At 37.8% G+C, this 25,734-nt stretch overlaps 1 protein-coding gene across 1 annotated transcript in view; it reads right to left on the bottom strand.

Annotated features, from left to right (window-relative positions):
* The window catches only part of KCNH5 (potassium voltage-gated channel subfamily H member 5), a gene marked incomplete at its 3' end in the record, with an annotated part of 114,804 nt that extends 89,729 nt beyond the window's left edge, over positions 1 to 25,075 (bottom strand). Inside the window, exon 1 of the mRNA XM_008048533.1 lies at positions 24,959 to 25,075. Within this exon, the coding sequence (XP_008046724.1) occupies positions 24,959 to 25,031 (73 nt within the window). The remainder of the gene's footprint in view (positions 1 to 24,958) is intronic.
* Between the last annotated feature and the right edge of the window lie 659 nt (positions 25,076 to 25,734).

Raw genomic sequence — 25,734 nt, 5'->3', positions numbered from 1 at the left:
GCCTCATGACACTCCAGTTCTTCACAGGAAACTGCCTTACCCACAGCTCAAAACAGACAAGGAACTAGGGTAGTCCCCACATCCCCACTCAGTGCTGGTGTCAGCCGGGCATTTCCTTGGGACAACAAAGATCAAGCAGAAAACCCACAACCACCATCACAGCAGGCTCTCTCAGGTAAGTGCCACCTCCTGGTCAGAGGTCAACTGGCACAGCTTATTATATTTGATATAATACCTCAGCTTGTGGGAAGGTCTGATTCCAGACCCCAGCTAACAGCACTATCCAAACCACCCCAGTCACTCAGCCTGTGCAGGTACCCAGTACAGCACTGGCATAGCTGGAAATTTAGAAACTCACCCCATCAAGGTTATATATAACTAAGGGAACTCTGCAGTGCTCATGTCAGCCTCTCCCAACCTCAAATAAGAAATTCGTCTACATAAATGAGAAAAAACCAAAACAACAATTCTGACAATATGAACAGTTCTTCAAATCCCCCCAAAAAACACATGAGTTCTTCAGCAAGGACTCTAACAAAATGAAATATTTGATATTCCAAAGACGGAATTCAAAAGGCTGATTATAAAATTGCTCAATAAGCTACAGGAGAAAGTTTAAATCAGAATAAAGAAATTTTTTTAAAAAACTGTTCAGAACATGAATGAAAAATCCTCCAATGTGATAGACACATTTTTTTTTCAAAGCTGGGGACAGAGTCAAGATGACAGTTGAACCAGTCAGACTATGTGAGTCCCAGTGTGAGTGAGTGAGTATATGGAAAATTTTGTGTACATGCTGATAAGTGAGTGGGTGTGTCAGTGGCTGTCTGAGTGAGGGCTAGGAAGCTAGCAGTCAGGGCTCTCCTGATGCAGTGGCTGGTGTCGCAGCTACTGGGCTTGGACCTTAGCAATTCCCAGGACACAGAAGCTGAGCACCATTTTTTTAAAAATCAACAAAGCCCTTCCTGGGAAGAAAATGCTGGGAGAGACTGACTAAGAGGGGGCTCCTGAGCAAGTGGTCAGGGTCTTGATGCAACAACTGTTGCTGCAGCTTTTCTGCTTGTCCCTGGCTCTTCCCAGGTTGCAGAAGCCAGGCACCATTTTTTTTTAATGGACAAAAGTTTTCCTGTGAAGAAGCGGCAGGGAAAGACTACTGCCCCAAGTTCTGCCTTATCACTGCAGCAGGAGAGACTGCAGGCTCCAGGCTTTGCTTCACTGCCTCAGCGCCTGACCAGACACTAGCAGCAGGGGCTGTGAAGGGAGCTCAGAGGCACTGGAGAGGTCCAGAGAGGTCCAGAGAGGCAACCCACCACCATCTTGAAGGCAAGACAGGAAAGTGCTCTGACTTGCTCACCACAGAGCAACAGACCCAATCTCTGTGACAGGCAGATCAACTGGCAGATCAACTATTCAGGGTTGATAGTGACCCAGAAGGAATATCCTGAAAGCACAAACTTCAGAGGGACCTGACAAGTGCTGAGTCCCAGGAGCCCCACACCCTACCTTGATCCAGCCATGGGACAAAAGATGTAGCCAGAAAAGGATGAGGAAAAACTCCAAAAAGATCAGTGGTGAGTTCAGAGCTGACCCAAACACTCTCCTCCCCAACAATCCTCTGAATGTCAAACCCACACAGCTGGGCCACAACTGAAAGGGACAAACCCAGGCAGATCCCGGACATCAGTAGCAATAGAAGAACTCTATTCCAGGACAGGCCTGGCAGGGGCATCCCCCATGAGTAGGTACCTGGGGAAGAGACAATCCCACACCTCCCCACCAGAGGAGATCTCTATGACCATAGGAGAATGGGAGGGGAGGACTGCAGCTCCACCCACCTCCACTGTTCCTCCTCCTTCCCTGCTCTGGAACTGGGAAAAGAGTGAAAGAGGTGGAAGCTCTGCAGGAGAGACCAGATTAGAGGAAAAATTACAGAGTCTGCCACAAGAAGGCAGCGTTTTTTATTTTTTTAATCCTTAATTTTTTTAAAATTTTTTGCCTGTTTGTTTGCTAGTTCATCTATTTTTAAAATATTTTTCCCTTGTGCATGAAGGTGTATGTGAGGGTTTTATCAGCATCCTCCCCAATTTTTTTTTCTTTTCTTTTTCTGTTTCTTTCTTCTTTTGTTTGTTGTTTTCTGTTTATATGTGTAAATATGTGTATGTGAATGATTGAGTGTTCATCTTTCAACTTTGTTGTTGCTGTTGGATTTTTTAAAATCTTTTGTTCTTCTGTTTTTTATTTTTTATAGTTTAAGGGTTGTGTCCAATATATGTGTGAGGGTTCAATCTGAATTCCTTTTTCTTTCTCTTTTTTTCCTGGTCTTTCTGTTTTTCTTCTCCATTCAATTTGTGCTAGGGGTGTGTGTGTGTGTGTGTGTGTGTGTGTGTGTGTGTGTGTGTGTGTACGTGTATGTTCAGTTTTCTTGGTTTTTATGTTGTTACTGCTTGTTGTGCTTCACTTTGTTGTTATTCCAGTTTATTTTGGTATGTGTGTGTGTATATGTGTGTTTAATTGTTTTTTGCATTGGTTTCTACTTTACATTATCATATAGAGTGGTGGTGAGGAGTGGGTCTCAGGGAACACACATTACAATCAGTGAACACTAATTTGCAAGTAGTTTCTAAATCCTAGTGCCACATCCCCTATCTTATTTGACTTGCAAAAACTACAAGAGACAGCAAAACTCCACATCCACAGTCCTATTTCAAAATGAACAAATGCAGAACCCAGATCAGGGAAGAATAGAGGGCTGAGCAAACATCAGAAGGGAAAGCCTCCCCCAATGAAACTAAATAACAGAACTAAAGAGAAAAACAAGACATCTGTCACAAATGAGGAAAAAACAAAGGAAGACCACAGGTAATTTCAAGTGTAACAAGGAGAAAACTCCTGAAAAATCAGAACTTGGAGTCCAAACAATGGAAATCACCAATGGCTGGTTCCAGAATATGACAGGGATTAGGGAATGCGTGGAAAGAGTGAATATGACTCAAGAAAGACAAGATACAACACTGAAAGAACTTGCAACAGAGATTTTGGCAATAAAAAATTTCATCCAGAAAATAAATAACAAAATGACAAGCATGAAAAGCAGAATTAATCTAGTTGAAGAAAGACTCTCAGAACTTGAAGACCAGAACATGGAATTAACCTGATCAGTAAAATCATAGAAAGAAGAGTCAGAAAGAAAGAACAAAGCCTACAAAAGATGTGCGATTATATCAAGAGACCAAACCTACAGCTGATTGGTATTCGAGAAGAAGAAAGGGAAATGGAGAATAACTTGGAGCAAGTATTCCAGGAGGTAACCCAAGAAAACTTTCCCCATCTCACCAGAGATGTGACCAGCCAAGCACAAGAGATACAGAGAAACCCCAAAAGACATCAAATGATAAGACCAATCCCTAGACATATAGTACTTCACCTACACAAAGTAGGCACAAGAAAAAATCCTAAAGGCAGGAAGGGAAAAAGGTCAGACTACCTACTGGGGGAAGTCAATCAGAATAGCAGCAGATCTATCGGCAGAGACACTACAAGTAAGAAGGGACTGGAGTCAAATATTCAAAATCCTCATAGATAGACTATTTCACCAAGAATTTCCTATCCAGCCAAGTTCAGCTTCATCAGCGATGGAAAATTAAAATCCTTCCCAGACATCCAATCCCTAAGAGATTATGCAACTTCCAGACCAGCTCTACAGGATAACTTAAAAAGGTATTAAGCACAGAAGAAAGAAGAAAAAGAATGACCACACACTTCCCAAGAGAACAGCAGAGCACAGAAATACAGCGCAACAACAAACTCGATAACACACACACACATCAACCAACCCAAAGTTAAAAGAAAACAAGCAAAGAAAAAACTAAATATGAACCACAGGATAAACAATCACATGTCAAGAATCAACCTTAATGTGAATGGACTAAATGCACTACTGAAAAGACACAGAATGGCAAACTGGATAAGAAACCATGACCCAATTATTTGCTGCATCCAGAAAATTCATCTCAACACAAGGGATGCACATAGACTCAAAGTTAAAGGATGGAAAATGAGTTTCCAGGCAAAAGAAGACAGGAGTCACAATCTTAATATCAGACAAAACACCTTTAAGCTATGAAAAATTTAAAAAGATAGAAAACAACTCTATATGTTGATAAAGGTTCAATCCATCAACAAGAAATATCCATCCAAAACATATATGCACCCAACACAGGAGCACCAGCATTTATAAAGCAACTACTAAGTAAACTAAAAAAAGATATTGACTCAAACAGTATTATAGCATGGGATTTGAATAGCCCACTAACAACCCTAGATAGATCATCAAGGCAAAAAATCAGCAAGGAGATCCAGAACCTAAACTTGACACTCGACCAAATGGACTTAAAGGTTACACACAGATTATTCCACCCAACAACCACAGAATATATATTCTATTCATCACCACATGGAATGTATTCCAAGATCGATCACACCTTTGGCCATAAATCAAGCATAAACAAATTCTATAAGGTTGAAATTTTGCCATGCACATTCTCAGACCACAGTGGAATAAAAATACATATCAACACCATCAAAATTTCCCCAAGCCCACAAAGACATGGACACTAAACAGCATCATGGTGAACAACTATTGGGTCAACAATGAAATCAAAGCAGAAATTAAAAGGTTCCAGGAAACAAATGAAAATAAAGAAAATCTTATCAAAACCTCTGGGATGCCATGAAATAAGTTCTAAGAGGGGACTTTATATCTCCACAAGCACATCTCAAGAAAATGGAAAGATCACAAGCTGAGAATCTAACAAAACACCTAAGGGAGCTGGAAAGAGAAGACCACCGAAACCCCAACTTTATCAGAAAATCCAAATCACCAAAATAAGAGCCCAAATATGGAACATAGAAGACAAAAATATCATAGAAAACATCAACAAAACAAAAAGCTGGTTCTTTGAAAGAATTAACAAGATTGATGGACCCCTAGTCAGAAGGACCATGAAAAAGAGAGAAAAGTCCAAAAAAGCACAATCAGAAACACAAAAAGCAAATCACAATGGACCCCAAAGAAATATAAAAGATTATCACAGATTACTATGTACACCTATATGGAAACAAACTTGATAACCTAAATGAATTAGAGGACGAACTGACATCACACGACCTCCCCAGGTTGAAACAAGAAGACATTGAGACACTAAATAGACCAATAACAACCCAGGAAATTGACTCTATCATACGAAAACTATCTACAAGAAAAGCCCTGAACCAGATGGCTTTCAAGCAGAATTCTGCAAAACGTACAAGGAGGAGCTGATACCAATCCTATTGAAAGTATTCCAGACAATTGAGAAAGATAGAATGCTCCCCAAATCATTTTATGAAGCTAACATGACACTGATACAAACAAGGTAAAGATCAACAAAAAAAGAGAACTACAGGCCAATATCCCTTCTGAACAAAGCTGCAAAAATCCTCAACAAGATTCTTGCAAATCCATCCAAAAACATATCTCAAAAATCATCCACCATGACCAAGTAGGTTTCATCCCCAGGATGCAGGGCTGGTTCAACACTGGCAAGACCATAAATGTAATTAAATACATCAACAGATGTAAAAACAAGAACCACATGATTATATCATTAGAGGTAGAAAAAGCTTTTGATAAAATTCAGCGTCCTTCTTGATAAAAATCCTCAAACACCTTGGTATAGAAGGAACATACCTCAAAATAGTAAATGCCATCTACGATAAGCCCACTGATAACATATTGCTAAACAGACAGAAATTGGACACATTTCCCCTGAAAACTGGACCAAGACAAGGCTACCCACTGTCACCCCTCTTGTTCAACATTGTGTTGGAAGTCATACCTAGGGCAATTAGACAAGAGAAGGAAATCAGGAGTATCCAAATAGGAAAAGAAGAAGTCAAGTTACCCCTCTTTGCTGATGATATAAGCCTATATCTTGAAAATCCAAGAGAATCTGTCAAAAATCTGCTTGCACTGACAAAGGACTAGGCAAAGTTTCAGAGTACAAAGTAAATGTGCAAAAGATAGTTACATTCCTATACACCAACAATAAGCAGGCAGAGACCCAAATAAAAAGCACAATCCCATTCACAATAGCCACACAAAAAAATGAAATACCTCAGCATCTTCCTAACAAGAGAAGTGAAAGACCTTTATAACGAGAACTCCAAAACACTGCTCAAAGAAATCCAAGGCACAAACAAATGGAAAAATATTCCATGCTCATGGATGGGAAGAATCAACATTGTTAAAATGTCCATCCTACAGATTCAATGCAATACTCATTAAATTATCAACATCATTCTTCTCAGACCTGAAAATGACAATACAGAAATTCATATGGGAACATAAATGACCACAAATAGACAAAACAATTCTTAGCAAAAGAAACAAAGCCGGAGGTATCATACTTCCAGACTTCAAACTTTACTATAAGGCTACAGTAATCAAAACAACCTAGTATTGATACAAGAACAGGCATATATACCAATGGAACAGGATAGAGATTCCGGAAACAAAGTCTCAATTTCTCAACCAACTCAGCTTTGACAAAGGCCTCCACCACCAACCGCTGGGGAGAGGAGAACCTATTCAGTAAGTAGTGCTGGGAAAACTGGCTGATCACATGCAGAAGATTGAAACAGGACCCCTAACTATCACCATACACAAAAATTAACTCTAAATGGATCAAAGACCTAAATGTAAAACCTCAAACTATAAGAATGTTAGAAAACACAGAGACACCCTTATGGAAATTGGAACTGGTAGCCAATTTCTGATCAGAACCCTAAGTGTCCATACTATAAAATATAAGATAGACAAGTGCGACCTCATCATACTGACAAGCTTCTGCAAAGCAAAGGAGACTGTCAAGAAAGCAGGGAGACAGCACACAGAATGGGAAAAAAAATTTGCCAACTGTGTATCTGACAAAGGCCTAACATCTAGGATCTACAAGGAATTCCAAAAGGAATAAAACAAACAGTCCCATTAAAACGTGGGCAATATGCCTGAGCCCGCGAGTTCGAGACCCGCCTGGGCAACTTGGCGAGGCCTCTTCTCTACAATAAAATAAAAAATCAGCCGGGCATGGTAGCACGCGCCTATAGTTCCAGCTGCTTGGAAGGCTGAGACAGAAGGATTGCCGGAGCACAGCAGGTTGAGGCTGCAGTGTGGGTGACAGAGTGAGACTCCAACTCAACAAAAAAAAAAAAAAAGTGGGCAATAGACTTGAATAGACACTTCTCAAAAGAAGATATACAGGCAGCCAACAGACACATGAAAAAGTGTTCAGCCTCACTAATCATCAGAGAAATGCAAATCAAAACCACACTGAGATATCATCTAACCCCAGTAAGAATGGCCATCATTAATAAAACAAATAACAGATGCTGGTGAGGATGTGGAGAAAAAGGAACGCTTCTGCACTGCTGGTGGGTATCCAAACTAGTGCAACCTCTTTGGAAGACAATGTGGTGATTTCTGAAAGAACTAGAAATTGACCTTCCATATGACCCAGCAAGTCCCCTATTAGGAATATACCTGGAGGAACTCAAATCATTCTAAAAAAAAAAAAAGATAGCTGCACACATGTTTATTACAGCTCTATCCACAATAACAAAAGCATGGAACCAACCATGCTGCCCATCAAAGCTGGACTGGATTTTAAAAATGTGGTACATATACACAATGAAATATTATGCAGCCATAAAGAAGGACAAACATATGGACTTTGCAGTAACTTAGATGGATTTAGAGTCTATCAAACTAGTGATCTATCACAGAAACAAAGAACAGAGTACCATATGTTCTCACTCATAAGCGAACCTTGAGCAACTATCGTAATACTGTAAGAAAAGGATGACAGTAGTGGGAAACTGCCAGGGGAGGTGGTGGGATTGGTAGTTGAATGAAACTGCCATGGGAAGGAGGGCACACCTCATCAACAAGGGTACCTGCATAATCAACGTTGGTATACCTAACCCTGAATTGTACTCCACATCTTTAAAATAAAATAAAATAAAAAGCTGAACCTCTGAAAGTGAAAGAGTCATTTAGAGAAGTACAAAACACAGTGGAAAGTTTTAACAGTAGACTAGAACAGGTGTAAGAAAGGATGTCAGAATGTGAAGACAAGGCTCTCTAAGTAAACCATGCAGACAACAATAAAGAAAAAAAATCAAGAGAATGGAGCAAAGTCTCCAAGAAATGTAGAATTATGTAAAACATCTAAACCTAAAGCTCATAGGTGCTCCTGGGGAAGAGGAGAAAGCAAAGGGTTTGGAAAACCAATTTGAGGGAATAATTAAGAAAAACTTCCCTGGTCTGCCAGAGATTTAAACATCCAGATACAAGAAGGCCAAAGAAACTCTGGAAGATTCATTGCAAAAAGGTTATCCTCGAGGCATATAATCATCAGGTTATGCAAAGTTAATGTGAAGGAAAAAATTCTAAAAGTGTTTTGATAGGTTTACAAAGGTAAACCTATCAGACTAATAGAAGGCTTCTCAGCAGAAACCCTACAAGCCATAAAGTCTCCTCAAACACAGTAACAGTCATCCAAGGATTCTGTGTCCCACAAAACTAAGTTTCATAAGTGAAGGAGAAATTAAGTATTTCTCAGACAAGCAAACACTGAAGAAATTTGTCACCACTAGACTAGCTCTACAAAAAATACTCAAAGTAGTTCTAAATATTAAAACAAAGGGTCAAAATACACTAGTAGAAGAACACTGGAAATAAACAAGTTCACAGGGTTTATGGAACACCAACACAATACAAAAAAACAAAAAAGTAACCAGGTGGCAACCAGCATGATGAATGGAATAGTACCTTACATATTATTATTAACCCTGAATGTCAGAAGTCTTAATGCTCCACTTAAAAAATATATATTGGCAGAATGGATTTTAAAAAACACACATAGACACAAACCAAATATCTGACTACTTAAAGAGACCCATTTAACACTCACAAAGACTCCTATAGATTCAAGGTAAAGGAGTGGAAAAAAATATTCTACACAAATGGAAACCAAAATCAAACCTAAGTAGCCATTCTCATATCAGTTAAGACAGACTTTAATTAACAACAGTGAAAAAAAGACACAGAATGTTATTATTCATTGATAAAGGGATCGAACTAGAAGATATAACAATTTTAAATATATATGGACCTAACATAAGAGGTCCAAACTTTAAAAGCAATTTCTACTAGACCTAAGAAAAGAGATAGATAGCAATACAATAATAGTAGACTTCAACACTCCACTGATAGCAATAGACAGATCATCACGGCAGAAGGCCTATAAAGAAGCATTGGCATTAAACTGGACCTTGGAGCAAATGGACCTGTACAAACAGACATCTACAGAACTTTATGATTTCCAGTGTTCTTCTACTAGTGTATTTTGACCCTTTGTTTTAATATTTAGAACTTCTTTGAGTATTTTTTGTAGAGCTAGTCTAGTGGTGACAAATTTCCTCAGTGTTTGCTTGTCTGAGAAATACTTAATTTCTCCTTCATTTATGAAACTTAGTTTTGTGGGACGCAGAATCCTTGGATGACTGTTATTGTGTTTGAGGAGACTTGATGGCTTGTAGGGTTTCTGTTGAGAAGTCTTCTATTAGTCTGATAGATTTACCTTTGTAAATTCTACTCCCAAACTACAAAATATATATTTTTCTCCTCAGCACATGGAGCATTCTCCAGGACAGACCACAAATCAAGTCTCAAAAAAATCAAAATCATATCAAACATCTGCTCAGACTACAATGGAATAAAACTACATAGGCCACTTACATCCCAATCCTGACTTGTACCCCACATCTTTAAAATTTTAAAAATAAATAAAATAAAATTTTTTTTTTTTTTGAGTTGGAGTCTCACTCTGTCACCCAGACTGGAGTGCAATGGCCGCTCCCAGCCACCGCAACCTCGACCTGCTGGGCTCTGGCGATCCTTCCACCTCAGCCTTCCAAGTAGCTGGAACTACAGGCACGTGCTACCATACCTGGCTAATTTTTTATTTGTTGTAGAGATGAGGCCTCGTCAAGTTGCCCAGGCAGGTCACGAAACAAAATTTTTTTAAAGAAATTAACTCCAGGAAGAACTCTCAGATCCGAACAAATGCATGGAAATTAAACAGTATTCTCCTGAATGATCTTTGGGTCGACAATAAAATCAAGATAGAAATTTAACAATTCCTTGACATTAATAACAACAACACCAGTTATCCAAACCTGTGAGACATAGCCAATGTTATGCTCAGAGGAAAATTTACAACACTAAGGCCTACATTAAAAAGACTGAAAGATCACATATTGACAATCCAATGTCACACCTCAAAGAACTAGAAAAACACAAAACAATCCAAAAGATAGCAAGATAAAATAAATAACAAAGATCAGAGCAAAACTAAATGAAATTATAATCCAAAAAAAGGATCAACGAAACAAAAAGTTCATTTTTTGAAAATATGAATAATATTGATAGATCACTAGCTAGATTAAGAAATAAAGAGAAGATTCAAACTAACTCAATCACAAATAAAAATGAAGACATTACAATTGATACCACAGAAATACAAAAGATCATATAAGAATATTATGCATATCTCTATGCACATAACTAGACAATCTAGAGGAAATTGATAAATTCTTGGAAATACACATCCCCCCAACCTTGAATCAGGAAGAAATAGAAATCCTGAGCAGACCAATAACAAGTAGTGAGATTGAATCAGTAATTAAAAAATCAAAAAAAGTCCAGTACCTGACAGACTCACAACCAAATTTTACTAGACTTTCAAAGCAGAACTGAAACCAATTTTACTGAAGTTATTCCATAAGATTGAAAAGGAAGGAATTCTCCCTAACTCATTCTACAAAGCCAGTATCATCCTAATATCAGAGCCAGGAAAAAACACACACACACACAACAAAAAAAGAAAACTACAGACCAATATCCCTGATGAACATAAATGCAAAAGTCTTAAAAAAAAAAAATGCTAGTAAATAAACGTCAACAGCACATTAAAAAAAAAAAATCCACCACAATCAAGTATATTTTATCCCAGTGATGCAAGAATGATTTGACATACACAAGTCAGTAAATATGACCCAACACACAAAAAGATTTAAAAACAAAAATCATATAATCATGTTAATAGATGCAGAAAAAAACATCTGATAAAATCCAGTATGCTTTTTTGATAAAAACCTTCAGCAAAATAGGCATATAAAAAACTTTTCTCAAAATAATAAAAGCCACATATGACAAACCCTCAGCCAACATCATCCCGAATGGAGAAAAGTTGAACACATTTCCCTCTCAGAACTGGAATAAGGCAAGGATGTCTACCTTCACAACTCCTATTCAACATAGTACTCTAAGTCCTAGCCAAAGTAATCAGGCAAGAAAAAGAAATAAAGGGTATCTACATTGATAAGGAAGAAATCAAACTGTCTGTATGCCAATGATATGATCTTGTAACTAGAGAATTCCAAAGACTCTTGGATTTGATAAATGAATTCAGTAAAGTTTCAGGGTACAATATCAACACACACAAATCAGTGGCACTGTTAACAGCTAATAACAACCAAACTGATAATCAAATTAATAATTCGATTGAATTTCCAATAGTAGCAAGAAAGTTAAAATACCTAGGAATATATTTAACTAAAAAGGTGAAAGATTTCTACAAAAGAACTGTAAAACACTAATGAAAGAAACTGTAGAGCCCACAAACAAATGGAAAAATATCCTAGGCTCACAAATTGGATGAATCAACATTGTTAAAATTATCATATTGCCCAAAGTAATCTACAGATTAAACACAATTCCTATAAACCTACCAACATCATTTTTCACAGAATTAGAAAAAACCCTAAAATTCACATGTAACTGAAAAAGAGTCAGAATAGCCAAAGCAGCCTGACTTCAAATTATACTACAAGACTATAGTAACCAAAACAGTATGGTGTTACTACAAGGGCAGACAAATGAACCAATGGAATAGAGAATCCAGAAGTAGACCCAAATATTTACAATCAATTGATCATTGACAAAGCAGACAAAACATACACTGGGGAAAGGCCACCCTATTCAACAAATGGTGCTGAGATAATTGGATAACTATATACAGAAAAATAGAATTTGGCCCCATCCCTCATCATTTATAAAAATTAAGTCAAGATGGGTTAAAAACTTAAATGTCAGACCTAAAACTATATATATCCTGGAAGAAAACTTAGGAAGATCTCTTCTGGACATTGGCCTAGGCAAAATATTTATGGCTAAAACCACAAAAGCAAATACAGCAAAAACAAAAGTAAGTAAGTGGGATTTAATTAAATGAAAAAGTTCCTGCACAGCAAAAAAAAATCAACAAAGTAAATAGGCAACATACAGAATGGGAGAAGATATTCGCAAATTACATCTGACAAAGAACTAATATCCAGAATCTACAAAGAACTCTAATAAGCAAGAAAAATGCAAATAACCCCCTTTAAAAGTGAGACAATGACATGAACAGACATCTCTCAAAAAAAGATTTACAAATGGCAAAAAAAATGCTCAACATCAGTAATCATCAGGGAAATGAAAATTAAAACCACAATGAGATAATATCTTATACCAATCAGAATGGTCATTATTGTATTGGTGTGGATGCAGAGAAAAGGGAATGCTTATACATTGTTGTTGGGATTGCAAATTAGTACAGTCTCTATGGAAATCAGTATGAGGATTTCTCAAAGAACTACAAGTAGATCTACCATTTCATCCAGCAATCCCATTACTAGGCATCTACCCAAAGAAACTGAGGTCATTATACAAAAAAGACACCTGCACTCAGATGTTTATTGCAGCACATTCCCAATTGCAAAGATTGGAATACTCCTAAATGCCCATCAACTGATCAGCAGATAATAAAAATGTAGTGTGTGTGTTTGTGTATGTGTGTTTGTGTGTGTGTGTGTGTGTGTGTGTGTGTGTGTGTGTGTGTGTACACAATGGAATACTATTTAACCATTAAAAAATGAAATAATGTCTTTTACAGCAACTTGGATGGAATTGGAGAAAATCCTAAGTGAACTAATGCAGGAATGAAAAACCAAACACCACATATTCTCACTTACAAGTGGGAGCTAAACTAAGGTCTGCAAAGTCATAGAGAATGGTATAATGGAGACTCAGAAGGGGGAGAATGGGAAGTGGTGGAGGAATGAAAAATCACTTGTTGGGTACAATGTGCACAGTTGGTGGTGGTGGATTCACTTAAAGCCCATACTTCACCAATATACAGTGTATCCATGTAACAAAAAATTATTTGTAGCCCACAGTGGTTCAGCCTGTAATCCCAGCGCTTTGGGAGGCCGAGGTGAGTGGATTGCCTGAGCCTGCGGGTTCGGGACCCGCCTGGGCAACTTGGCGAGACCTCATCTCTACAATAAAATTTTTAAAAAGTAGCTGGGTGTGGTAGTGCACACCTGTAGTTCCAGCTACTTGGAAGGCTGAGATGGAAGGATCGCGAAGCCCAGCAGGTCGAGGCTGCGGTGGCCGGGAGCGTGCCATTGCACTCCAGTCTGGGTGACAGAGTGAGACTCCAACTCAAAAAAAAAACAAAAACTAAAACTAAAAAAAGTTATTTGTACCCGCCTAAAACTATTGAAACAAATGAAAAAAATAATAAAAAATAAGCCAGTCAGAATTGTTAGATGCAAATTATAACTGCAATAGTGGCGTGTTTGATTCATAGCCTCATAATACAACAGAAAACTTTCACTCCAACATAATGACAAATTTTTAGTAAATTGTTTTATAATAAAATTTCTTAAAATACCTGAAACCATAAGACATACACTAGTTATATAATCTTAGGGAACAAAAACTAAATCAGTAAGATGTACTTATTGGGGGGGAAATTATTCCATATTTAATGTTCAAGCATTATTTTAAATACCGCAAAGAAAGAAAGACTTCTGCAAGTGAACTGCATCTTATCTGAAGGGATTATATATTTTCTTTGAAGTTAACCTTATAACACTAATGAAATAACTAATGAAAAACTTCAATTAAAAGACTGGTGAACTGCACACATGATCAAAAAACAGAGGGGAGGCTTTTCTGATTGCATTTACAATCCAATTAATTTTCTAAAGCTTTGTCCTATTTTTGTTATTTCTACTGTCTACGGAGCCATAGTTAATTGTCAAAGAAGAGATACAGATCTACAAATTCAATTTTTTTCTCTTCTTTGGCTTTCACTCTGCCAGTTACAAAAAGAGGCTGGCATTTCTGCTTTATTATTTCACTTCTCCAAGAACTGCCAGGTGTTGAGGTAAACAGAACTCACGCATCTTTTACTCTATGTTTTTGTTCTTGGGGGTGGGAGGTTGAGAGGGACAGATTGTTGTTTGATTCTGTTTTTTTCTCTAAATAAGTAAGCCCTTGATAAAGTGAGCCCAAATGTGTTAAAGCTCAAATCCACCAGTTTATGACTCAGAAAATTCTCAACTCTCTAATATTTTGCTTTCTTTAGATTAAAAAAGAAAATCTCCTGTAGCTTACTTTATCTGGAGAAAATATTAAAAGGTGAATATTTAGTAAGCCCTTATGATAATGAGGTGCAATGAGAGATCAACCACACTTATGGGTTCACCTAATTTTTCCAGCAACCCTGCAAGGTGGGTGTCATCCTCCTGGAGTACCTCAGTATGTCACCAAAGGGTAAAGGCTAGACAGTCTGTCTGTCAAGAACTCAATGACTTTGCTCATTCAATCCCAGCACTGTGCATCAGAGAAGAGTTTACAGCACTGCTCTCTGAGCCTTGGAAATGCCCCGCAGAGCTCAAGAAAGTACCAGTTACCTTGATAATGATTGCTCCAGTAGAGACAGAGGTTGCCGAGGAATGAACAAGGAGAATGTATCTCACATTTCATTTCTCCTTCTTGAATACCTTTTGTTTCTGAGTTCAGCTTAAAAACAGCCCTTATGTAGGAGGCACAAAAGAAATACATGTCAAAATTCTTATTCCTAAGGATTGATAATCTGGTTGAGAAGTAAGACTAATGTTATACTGAGTGGAAAGTTAAAGATGACCCTAAGATTTCTAGAATAAAAGATGAAAATACTAAAGACACTTTTGACAGAAACGGTGAGATACAAAAAAAGTCAATTTGCTTGAGACCAAAAGAAAATCAATTCAATTCTGCCCACACTGTGTTAAAGATGACTTGAGAGAAGTTCAAGGGAAATCATACGTACCACTAGAAACACAGAACTGGACCACAGAGAAGATAAAGTTTAAATTATGACAGAGGATGAGCTTGCTCTGCAAGGCAGGATAAAGATATAAGAAAGAGAGTTAAGGAAAAACCTGTGTGTGGATTTATCCTGTAGAAGAGAAAGGGAGTGGAGGAGAGAGAAGTGAGGGAAAAGAATCCGGTAAAAAGACAGAAGAACACATGAAGTCATGAAAGCTGAAAGATGAACTTGTGGAGAGTGGAGGGGAACATAGTTTCAGACCCTGCAAAGCCAGAAAAAATACAAAGAAAATCTTTGGATTTACAGGAAGAAATCTCACTTGTAAGTTTCAAAACTATAAAGAAGATGGAAATTAGTTGAAAAGAGGGGCAGAAAGAAATGGCAACTAAATTAAAATTAAACATGTTGCATTCAAAGATTTAAACAATGAAATAATAATAACTAACATTGATATGATGTTTATTATGTGCCAGACACTGCTCTCAGCACTTGTACATATTACCTCACTTAATCATCACTCGAACCCCACAAGTTAGGTACTATTAGTACTTGTATTTTACAGGTGAAGACATTGGTAAAGGTAAGTTAAGTAAGTCAGAGCTAGCAAGCATCTGAACCAAGACTCCAATGCAGGCCTCTAGAATACAACCAGTATGCACACAGAAAAATAGGAGAAGCAATATTTTTGCCATTGTATATATTATGTGTCCTCAGTGCTAGATCAGTGCCTAGCATATAGTAAGAACTCAATTAAATTTTGTTACATTCATAAATAATCAACTAAAATGTGTATGAGGATCACACAAAAGGGTAGAAGTTATTTTTAGGGGGCTATATTCTGAGACTAACCCCCATTGTAGATTTCCTCAATTATTTCAACGCTGTAAATATATAAAAAAACAAACTCATGATGCTTTAATTTGCCCCAAATTCAAAAAAAAAAAAAAAAGATGCCACAGTTTTTTAAAAGGGCTTATAGAAAAGATCAGGACACAAAAGCCCATGCTATAAGAGATAAGATAGACAAGTGGGACCTCATTAAACTGAAAAGCTTCTGCAAAGCAAAAGAAACCATAAAGAGAGCAGGGAGATAGCCCACAGAATGGGAAAAGATATTTGCCAACTGCATGTCTGGCAAAGCCCTAACATCCAGAATCTACAAGGAACAGAAACATGCTGAAAGGGGAAAAACAGCCCTATTAAAAAGTGGGCAAAAGACATGAATAGACACTTCTCAAAAGAAGACATACAAACAGACAACAGACACATGAAAAAATGCTCAGTCTCACTAATCATTAGAGAAATGCAAATCAAAACCACATTGAGATACCAACTAACTCCAGTAAGAATGACCAACATTAATAAAACAAAAAACAACAGATGCTGGCAAGGATGAGGAGTAAAGGGAACCATTCCACACTGTCGGTGGGAATGCAAATAAGTTCAACCTCTATGGAAAACAGTGTGGTGATTCCTAAAAGAACTAGAAATTGACCTTCCATACAATGAAGCAATTCCCTTTCTGGGAATATACCTGGAGGAACTTAAATCACTCTACAAAAAAGATACCTGCACATATATGTTTATTGCAGACCTATTTACAATAGCAAAAACATGAAACCAACAGTGCTGCCCATTGAAACTGAACTGGATTTTTTAAATGTGGTACATTTACACAATGGAATATTATGCAGCCATAAAGAAGAACAAAATTTTGGACTTCACAGCAACTCGGATGGATTTAGAGTAATACTCAGTGATTTATCCCAGAAACAAATAACTGAGTACCACATATTCTCACTCATAAGCAGACTCTGAACATTTACCATAATACTATAAGAAAGTGATTGCCAGTTGCCAGAAACTGCCAGGGAAGGGGGAGGCACATAACATTAATAAGGGCACCTGATAGCCGGGTTCAGTGGCTCAGCCTGTAATTCCGCACCTTTGGGAAGCTGAGGTGAGTGGATTGCCTGAGCCCGCGGGTTCGAGACCCGCCTGGGCAGCAAGACTTCATCTCTACAATAAATCAAAAAATCAGCCGGGCATGGTAGCGTGCACCTGTAATTCCGGCTACTCAGAAGGCTGAGGTGGAAGGATTGCCGGAGCCCAGCAGGTCCAGGCTGCGGTGACCGGGAGCAGCCACTGCACTCCAGTCTGGACAACAGAGTGAGACTCCAACTCAAAAAATAAAAATAAAAATAAGGGCACCTGACCTCAAACCAGGCGAAGTGGGGACCAAAGAGAGGCCCAAATTTTACCTGCATGATGACCACTTGTATACATAAACCTGAACTGTACCCACACCTTTAAAATAAAATAAATTTTTTAAAAGAAAAAAGAAAAGATCAGGACAAAGATTAACTTTTCCCTTCAATCCAAGGGAGTTGTTAAATTTTTAATTAAATTTGGCAATCTGAGGCTGACTCTACAAGTCTCTAGAAAGCCAAAACCCATTTTTTTTCTGCTGGAGACTACACAAGACTGTAAGCTGCTCTCCCAAAACACACTCAGAAAGTATTTAAGGCACGTAAGGATCTGTTCCCGGAGATAAAAATCACCATTAACAACTCCTAACTGCAAAGTTGCTTAAAAACAATAATTTAATTAGAATCTACAATTTTTTGAACAGTTCTTTCTTATATAAAATAGTTCAGTTTTTAAGCCCTTGAAGACTAAAAAATGATAGAAAATATTTCAGCTGTATGTCAAATTAGAATAGAAGATGAGCATGGGATTCCTTTCATAGTCCCCTTTCATGCACTTGTGAAGACCATCTGATTTGCCCTGTGCAGTGTGGCTTCTGTTTTTAGATATAAGCATTGATTAACTAAATCTTTTAAACTATGTAATTACTTACTCCAGTTCACTTAATGTATTTAATCAGCATTGGTTTAGGAGGGAAATCAGTTATGGACTTCGTTACTTTAGGAGACAAAAATCAAAAAGTATTTATTCAACTAATACTTACCGCATGGTGGAGGATATAAAAGTATAAAGCAAGACCTAAATCTTCAAGGAGCTTAGTTCATGTACCAAAATTTTCATGACTTCCCAATTATGTGTCATTACAGCTAGAAACTGTGATGATTGAGCACCTTAGCTCAGATCTCACATCACATATCTCTTCTGTAATGGGACCAGACCCAAAGAGAGAAAGAAATCCATTTTCAACAAAATTTCAAATAGCTTTCCATTCACTCTTTCCCAATTATTCTGCATATTAACTTTCCTAGGATTTTCCCCTTGAAAACTTAATGTATCACAAAACTACTATCTAGACTGTATACTATTTTCCCCTTGAAAACTTAATGTATCACAAAACTACTATCTAGACTGTCTCTTTACTAGATAATAGTATCTACATAAATACTAAAATAATGTCTAAAATACACACTGATTTATGTAATAATAATTATCACTGCCTTCCTTTGATCAAATATCCTTCAAGACTCATCCTTTCCAATATTAATGTCTATACTTATATACAATAATAATATTTAAGTGATTCTCTTTAGTTACTCTTTGATGAAAATGAGCCGTGCCATGTATTATTAGGTTAGAATTAGTGGAACATGCTGAGGTTTTTTTTTAAATTCTATTCTGCTATCAGTAGAGAAATATGTTTTATAAGTGTCTGTTTCTTATAGCACATCAACACTACTTTCTTTGGCCTCAGTTTCCACAATAATAATTACCATTGGTGTTGGATTATGACTTGTTCATATTCATCTGATTTCACAACACATCTCTTTTATTTTATAAAAGTTCTCTATGGCATATTTTAATTTTTCCAATTAACACTTATTTTGTGTGGGACATTTCAAAGCATCTCTCAATACATGATTTCTAACCCTAACAAAAGAAATCCCTAAACCCAAAATTCAGACTAGCTGATTGACAGGAAATAAAACCTCTTAAAATAATCCATCGCCAATCACATGTCTTTTGGAGCTTAATAATTTGGAGAAAGTTGGTGATAATTTGTTTAAGCTTTATATTTTACTTGTAAATTTGGGTAATATCATAATAGTAGACTCACATAATATCCTGGAGAAGTAACTACACATTTGTGAACTATCTTTAAATAAAATTAAAGCACTGCTATGACTGATTCTACCTCATCAATTCACTATAAATTACATAAAGATGTCTGGTAGAAAACAATTTTATTGTTATTATTGATATGGAAAATAAGTATGATGCATTATGTACATGGCTTTTTTTTTGCAGTTTCATATACTGTATATTGCCACAACACTGAAATTGTGTATTACCATAAAATTTATCTGTTAAATGCTCTACTAGTCTAAAGTATATTTAAATTTTTTCTTTGCAGAAACAGTTTTGTGTTGGGTTTTTTTTATTATTATTATAGAGATGTGTGACACAAGTGAGGATTAACTACATAAGTAGACTGCATACAGGTGAAGTTTGGGCTTCTAACTGGCCCTCACTCCTCCTGGTAATGGACCAGGTACTTTTGTGTTGTCATCCTCCTCCCTCCCAGAAACAGTTTTTATTAGCATCACATTCATGTAGTCATAAAATGTTGGTCACCATCAACTAAAATAAATACCTTTCTTCATTTAGCTTTCCTGTATGTCTTATTTTTTTAGATATTTTCTTCCAAGAACAACATGGAGCCCCCCAATCAAATTTGGGGGTGGAGAGAATAGAAAAAAAAAGATATTAATTACTTGGTTCACCTACGACAGAACCTACAGTGACCTCTTGTGGTAAATACTAACGCCAAAACTTTGGTGAAGCATACAACCTTTTCCTAGGCTACACTCTGGAGATTGTGGAAGCATTGTCCCTCCAAGCTAAGAAACAGCTGTTATTCACAAGGAAAGTAAAAGGTAAACATTGAATAAACTAAAAGGTTTCTTTAGGAAATCTACTCAGTCACTGTCAATTAAAATAATAGCTGCTCTTTTCTATTTAAAAATAATGTTTTTATATGGTTCTTTTAGTAGGTCAGTTAAAAGATGTCTAGGTAGATAAACGTCTTACACATCTTACTTCTAGAATCAAGCAAAAGATAGACAAATATGGAAATTTCTAGTGAACACAGTAGTGTCTTGAAATGAGCAGCCCGCTAGTCAGCAACATGCTGCATTCATTATATAATGCGGTGTGGGCTCTAAAGCAAGAAACGATCCTGTGGCTTATTTATAAACACAATTTAGGAAGTGGTTAGTATAATTTCAACCTCTTTGATATTTTAGATATCAAAGTGGTACAATATAAGACTTGGGTAAACCAATGCTTCAAAAACACTATGTGGTTTATTAGTATTTCCTGAATAGTGTCTTAGGTGTTAAAGAAAATCTCTTAAGAAAAAAGTCAACAACTTTTAAGAAAAAGGTAAACAAAAAAAACTCCACAATTTTTTTAATTGGATAATACTTAAAAGTTATTGTTCCTTTTTTGTTTTGTTTTTAGATCACTACTTCTTTGTTTCCTCTATTATATGTTCCCTTTAGTCTCCAAAGAGAAAAACACTTCTAACTTTCCATAAAATTTTTAAAAACATAATTATAACTATAATTTTTTATAAAGCTTAAATACTAAATAGTTAATTTCTAATAAAGATTAACTTGTCATTATAATTTTTCAAAAAAGCAACCTAGTTTGCTGTCACCCAAACTCATCATTTCTACCTATTTTCTAAGGAATTGAAGGCATACGAATAAGATAGGTTACCCAAAAACATAATTAGATTGAAGGTATTTACTTTTTTTTTCTTTTGAACCTGGAATTCTACCTAAAAGTCCTAAAAACAGTTACTTTCTTCCAGGTACTTAACCTCTACCAACAAGTTTACTGCTCCCTACAGCTCAATTTATATTGATAATAGCTGGCCTAAATAATTGAGATTTACATAAAGGAAGATATCTTAATAATATTCCAGACACAAATCTAATCAGTAAGCCTGTGGGGCAGGAGCCTTCTAGGAGAATTTACTCAGATGTAATAAACTCACCATAGTCCTCAAACACTCCCTTCCTAACAGCTTATTTGGATCCTTCTAGCCAAACATGTAGGTAAACATTCTTATTGCATTTACACTTTTGACCTTTAAAACTTTCGGAGTAATAACGTGCTCTCTGTATTTTACTAGAATCATATACTATGAATTATTGTAATTTCTTCTGTCCAAAAATGATCTTGCCGTTTATCTCGAAACTAACAAGAGGAACTCCCTCCTTTTACTTTGAGGTATTATGTGAATCCAACCTCTACTCAATGGTCCTCATTATCTTATTTTATAGACTTTGAATCACCAGTAACAACTTGCAATGCCTTTCCATAACAGACTGAGTCAACTAAACAAGGAAAATAAAAATCCAATTTCAAGAGGTGTAAAATCACAGCAAATAGGCTCTAGTTGCTACTCTAGAGCACAGAAGACAGCATTCGTCATTCTGGGAAATTGCACCTGAGGAGTTTGGAACTTTATTAGGAAGCCCTCAGGTTTAAAAGCTACGTGTCACACTTCTTGGTCTTTGTTTCTACATCATTAAAAAGTGTTGTGATGAAATTCTAAGTGGCTGAAATTCCACTTCATTAGTGATAGCGGTGAACAAATAAATGTCTGATGTTTTCTCTTTGTGTCCAACTCTCTTTCAGATTCCTTCTCATTATCTCTCTCCCTCCCTCTCTCTCCCTCCATCCTTTTTGTTTTTATTTCCAGAATTTTTTTATTTTTCTTCATCTCTCATTTCCTCTTTCTATCTGTGAGAGAGTTCTTTGTTTCCTCTGAGTCTAGGATAGATACACACATTTTATAGCCAAATATCAACATAGGAGAAGTAGGAATCTCCTCAGGTTAGTTTTCTGGGTGGACACCTGACCATCTGAAGGTCCACCTGTGAGCCCCTGTACTATCTGTACATTTCTCTACATTCATTTCTATGCTTGTCTCTCACCATAATATCTGATATTTTTGTAAAAAGAAAATGATGTTGTATCAGAAGGAGGTTTTCTTGGGGGTATAGGTAAATAGACCATCTCTGACTCTGTCTCTTCAGTTGTAAAACAGATTCGGATGCGGGCTTCTTTTCTTTCTTTCCCTATTAAATCTCTGCCAACACTTCACTGTCAACGCTATTAAGTTAGTGAGTAATGAAATCTTCAATGTGACAAACCTGATCCATCTGTGAGAATCCTAAAGGGAATTATCTGTTAGTCTCAATTAAACCATTTCCCAGGACAAATTTTTCTATTTCTCTGCCAACTCATATAGAAATGACAATTGTGGGATATTCCCATATGAATGTATAGATCAGTTTAATACTGTAATTCTCAATTTCTGAGGTTCTTCCTATAAAAGAAGTACTGAGACTTTTCATTATTTATTGCATACACATGCATATATACTTCAAATAGCTAACATATCCCAAACAAAGCTCAGAGGTTTTGAGTTTTGTTTCAAAGTTATTCAAAGTTAGCCATAGGCAACTAGAGATAGCATTTTAAAATGCCAAAACAGATAAATTTTCATTTGCACCTGGTGTTATTCATGGAAAGAAACATTAAACCAATGAAATAATTATGAACATGAAGTGTGAAAAGGATAAACTAATCATTAGTTTGGATGGTAGATGAAAAATGGAGGGAACAGAAACAGACATTTCTAAACTGCATAAAGTAAATCTTCATTATGATATATCTAAAATTATAAATATTATAAAAACTGGTTCATAGTTTCAGTGTGTATAAGAAGTTTCAACCAAAGATGCTATATTAGTAATCTTTAGTCGAGGACTTCTCTTCTTTCGCTTCACTAAACAGAGCAAGAGTCTACAGATTTTATTTTTCAAGGCCTTCTCTGAAAAGTCCTCTCACAGACCAAATTGCACAGAGTTTAAATAACCCAAGAGAAAGGTGAAACAAGGCTTATATATCTTAAACAGCTGACTCCTATAACCCTTACATTCCTTCAAACTGTTCAACAGTATTCTCTTGGGTTATAGGTTTACTATAATATTAATACAAAGTAATATATATATATATAAATTGCCTACCTTCATGAATTTATATCTTATCATAAAAATCAAAAACACATATTAAAGCACACTGAAGAGCTAAAAATATTATAGATATTAAAAAGAATACTAGACCAGACTCTATTAGCTATTTTTTTCAACACAAATATATCACTGCTGTTTAAGACTTGTTTAGTATCAAGCATCGGCCAAAGTAGAAAAAAATAAACTCAGAAACCTCTTAAAACCAAATCAGAGATTTAGAGAAAACACTTTGGGACTCTTAAATACATTTAGTCCCCAAATCAGGGGAAATATTTGCAAGCCTAGTTTTAGAGGCGATCCTAATCTAAGAATTAGTAGACTCTAATCTACCAATTTAGGAAAAGCATCGTTGTATATGCTTACTATCATTTGAATGTGTCTCTGTCTGGCCCACTAGGAAGGAAGCCTCTTAAGAACAGGGGAAGTGTCTTAATCACTTTTTTAGCCAAAGAACCCACAGAGTGCCTGTGGTATAAGGCACCTAATAAAGACTGTTTCAATGAATGAATGAATAAACAATGCATTACAGAACTGCATAGAGTATCTCCATTGCCTTTTCCTAAGCCCTACTGTACTCCAGATGAAGAAATGTCTTTCTGGGTATTCTCCAAGCAAGAGATCTCAAAATAAATAGGTCTCTGAACGAAAAACTTGAAAAGATACTCAACATGTCTTCCTTATGAAGTTGAAAATTAGGAAAAGGAATTTAAAATAAGGAGAAGATGTAGATTTCAGTAAAATTCAAAGTTCATATGGTCTTAAAATGTGAAATACATAACCACTCCCATCCAGAATCTTTTGTAGGAAATGAATGCAAACATGGGTGATATTTTAAGGACACTTTAAGGCAAGAAAAGCTTTAACATCAGTAGCAAGATAGAATGGCATTGTTTGAATTATTTATCCAGTTGCATTTAAAGCACAACAGATATTGCTTAACTACTACATTTATCAAGTTTAAGTCAAATAAAATATATCATATGGACCCATATAGCCCAATGCACAATAAAAAACACAAAAAGGAGAAACTTTAAACACAAATCTGACCACAGTAATTGCCTTCCCATTTCCCAAGCACGGATTCTCTTTTTCGGGTTCAATTCCAACTACTCTCCCCAGCACAAAGCGCCTTTCCGCGGGGCCCATTGGGGCCAAAAGCCTTTCCAGAGACCTAAATCTTATTTAGCAGTCACTTCCACAGCCATTCCCAACTTGAGGGAATCCCTTCCAATGAGATTAACTCTAAGAATTTAGTCAGTCCCTGCAGCCCACTTAGGAAAAAAGGTGGGAGAACGATGATTAAGAAAGACAGCCCTCATCAAAGCGAAACCCAACTCCATTCTCCGGGTGTACCTACACCCCTTTCTTTCCTCCAGTTCTGGGCGCTGGACAGAGGGAAGGGGTGAGTACGTCTCGTAGGAGGGGGATGCAACTAACTTTCCTCCACCACCTCATTCCCACCCACCCCCCACCCAAAATCCGGTCCAACTGGACCACCAGGCGAGGCTGCCTGCACACTCCCCCCCCCACGCCCCAGATGGACGGGATGGGAGGGTGGGGGGCGCGCGTGGGCGGGATGGAGGTAGGGGTGCTCTGAACTGCAACTCTGCTTACCACTGGAGCGCCTGACGATGTTCTCCAAAAATGTGTTCTGCGGTGCCACCAGCCCTCTCTTGCCCCCCGGCATCCTGGGTCTGGAGGGCAGCGGCCAGGATCCGCGGCGGGGGAGGGGGGGATACAGGAAGAGAAGGTGGAGGAAGAAGAGGAAAAGGTGGAGAAGACTGAGCCGAAAGAAGAGGGGAAGCGGCGGCGGCGACGGGGTCCCCTGACTGTGTCTCCAGCCCGACCCGGATGAGCAGCTCTGGGGAGGAGGACCAGGCAGTTCATGGTAGTAGCGCTCCCCCGGCCGCCGCTGCCCAGACTGTGGCGGTGCCGCACACGGGGCTCGGGAACTGCAGGCTCCGCGGGGCACAGTGCGCCTGCGCCGCCCCCGCTGTCGCTGTCCCGCCGGTGCCGCTGATGCTGAGGCTGCTGCTGAGGCGGCCACCGCGGCGGCGGGCGCCTGGGCAAGGGCTCCGCATGTCCCCCCTGCCCCGCGCCGGGAGCCGGGGGAGCGAAAGCGCGAACTCCAGCCCCTCTCCCCTCGTCCCCGCAGCTCAGCCCAAGACCCCTTTCGTGCGCCCTCCTGTCGGGTCTCCAAGCCCACCCCTCCCGCGCAGCTAGATCGCAGCTGCCAGCGCAGCCCAACTTCTGGTGGTCGCTCCTCTCTCCGGGAGATCCAGGCGAGCGCTCGCCGTCCACTCCGGGCCGTGGAGCCGCAGAGGCGGTACCGGAGAAGGCAGTGGGAGGTCCGAGGGTCACATCTCAGCTTCTCCCGCCCGGGTCCCGAG

This window comes from Carlito syrichta, unplaced genomic scaffold (assembly GCF_000164805.1).
Source record: "Carlito syrichta isolate Samal-C Ts95f unplaced genomic scaffold, Tarsius_syrichta-2.0.1 Scaffold124146, whole genome shotgun sequence".
NCBI lineage: Eukaryota > Metazoa > Chordata > Mammalia > Primates > Tarsiidae > Carlito > Carlito syrichta.
Note: the sequence above shows the minus strand (reverse complement) of the source record. Positions and strands in the feature narration are given on the sequence as shown.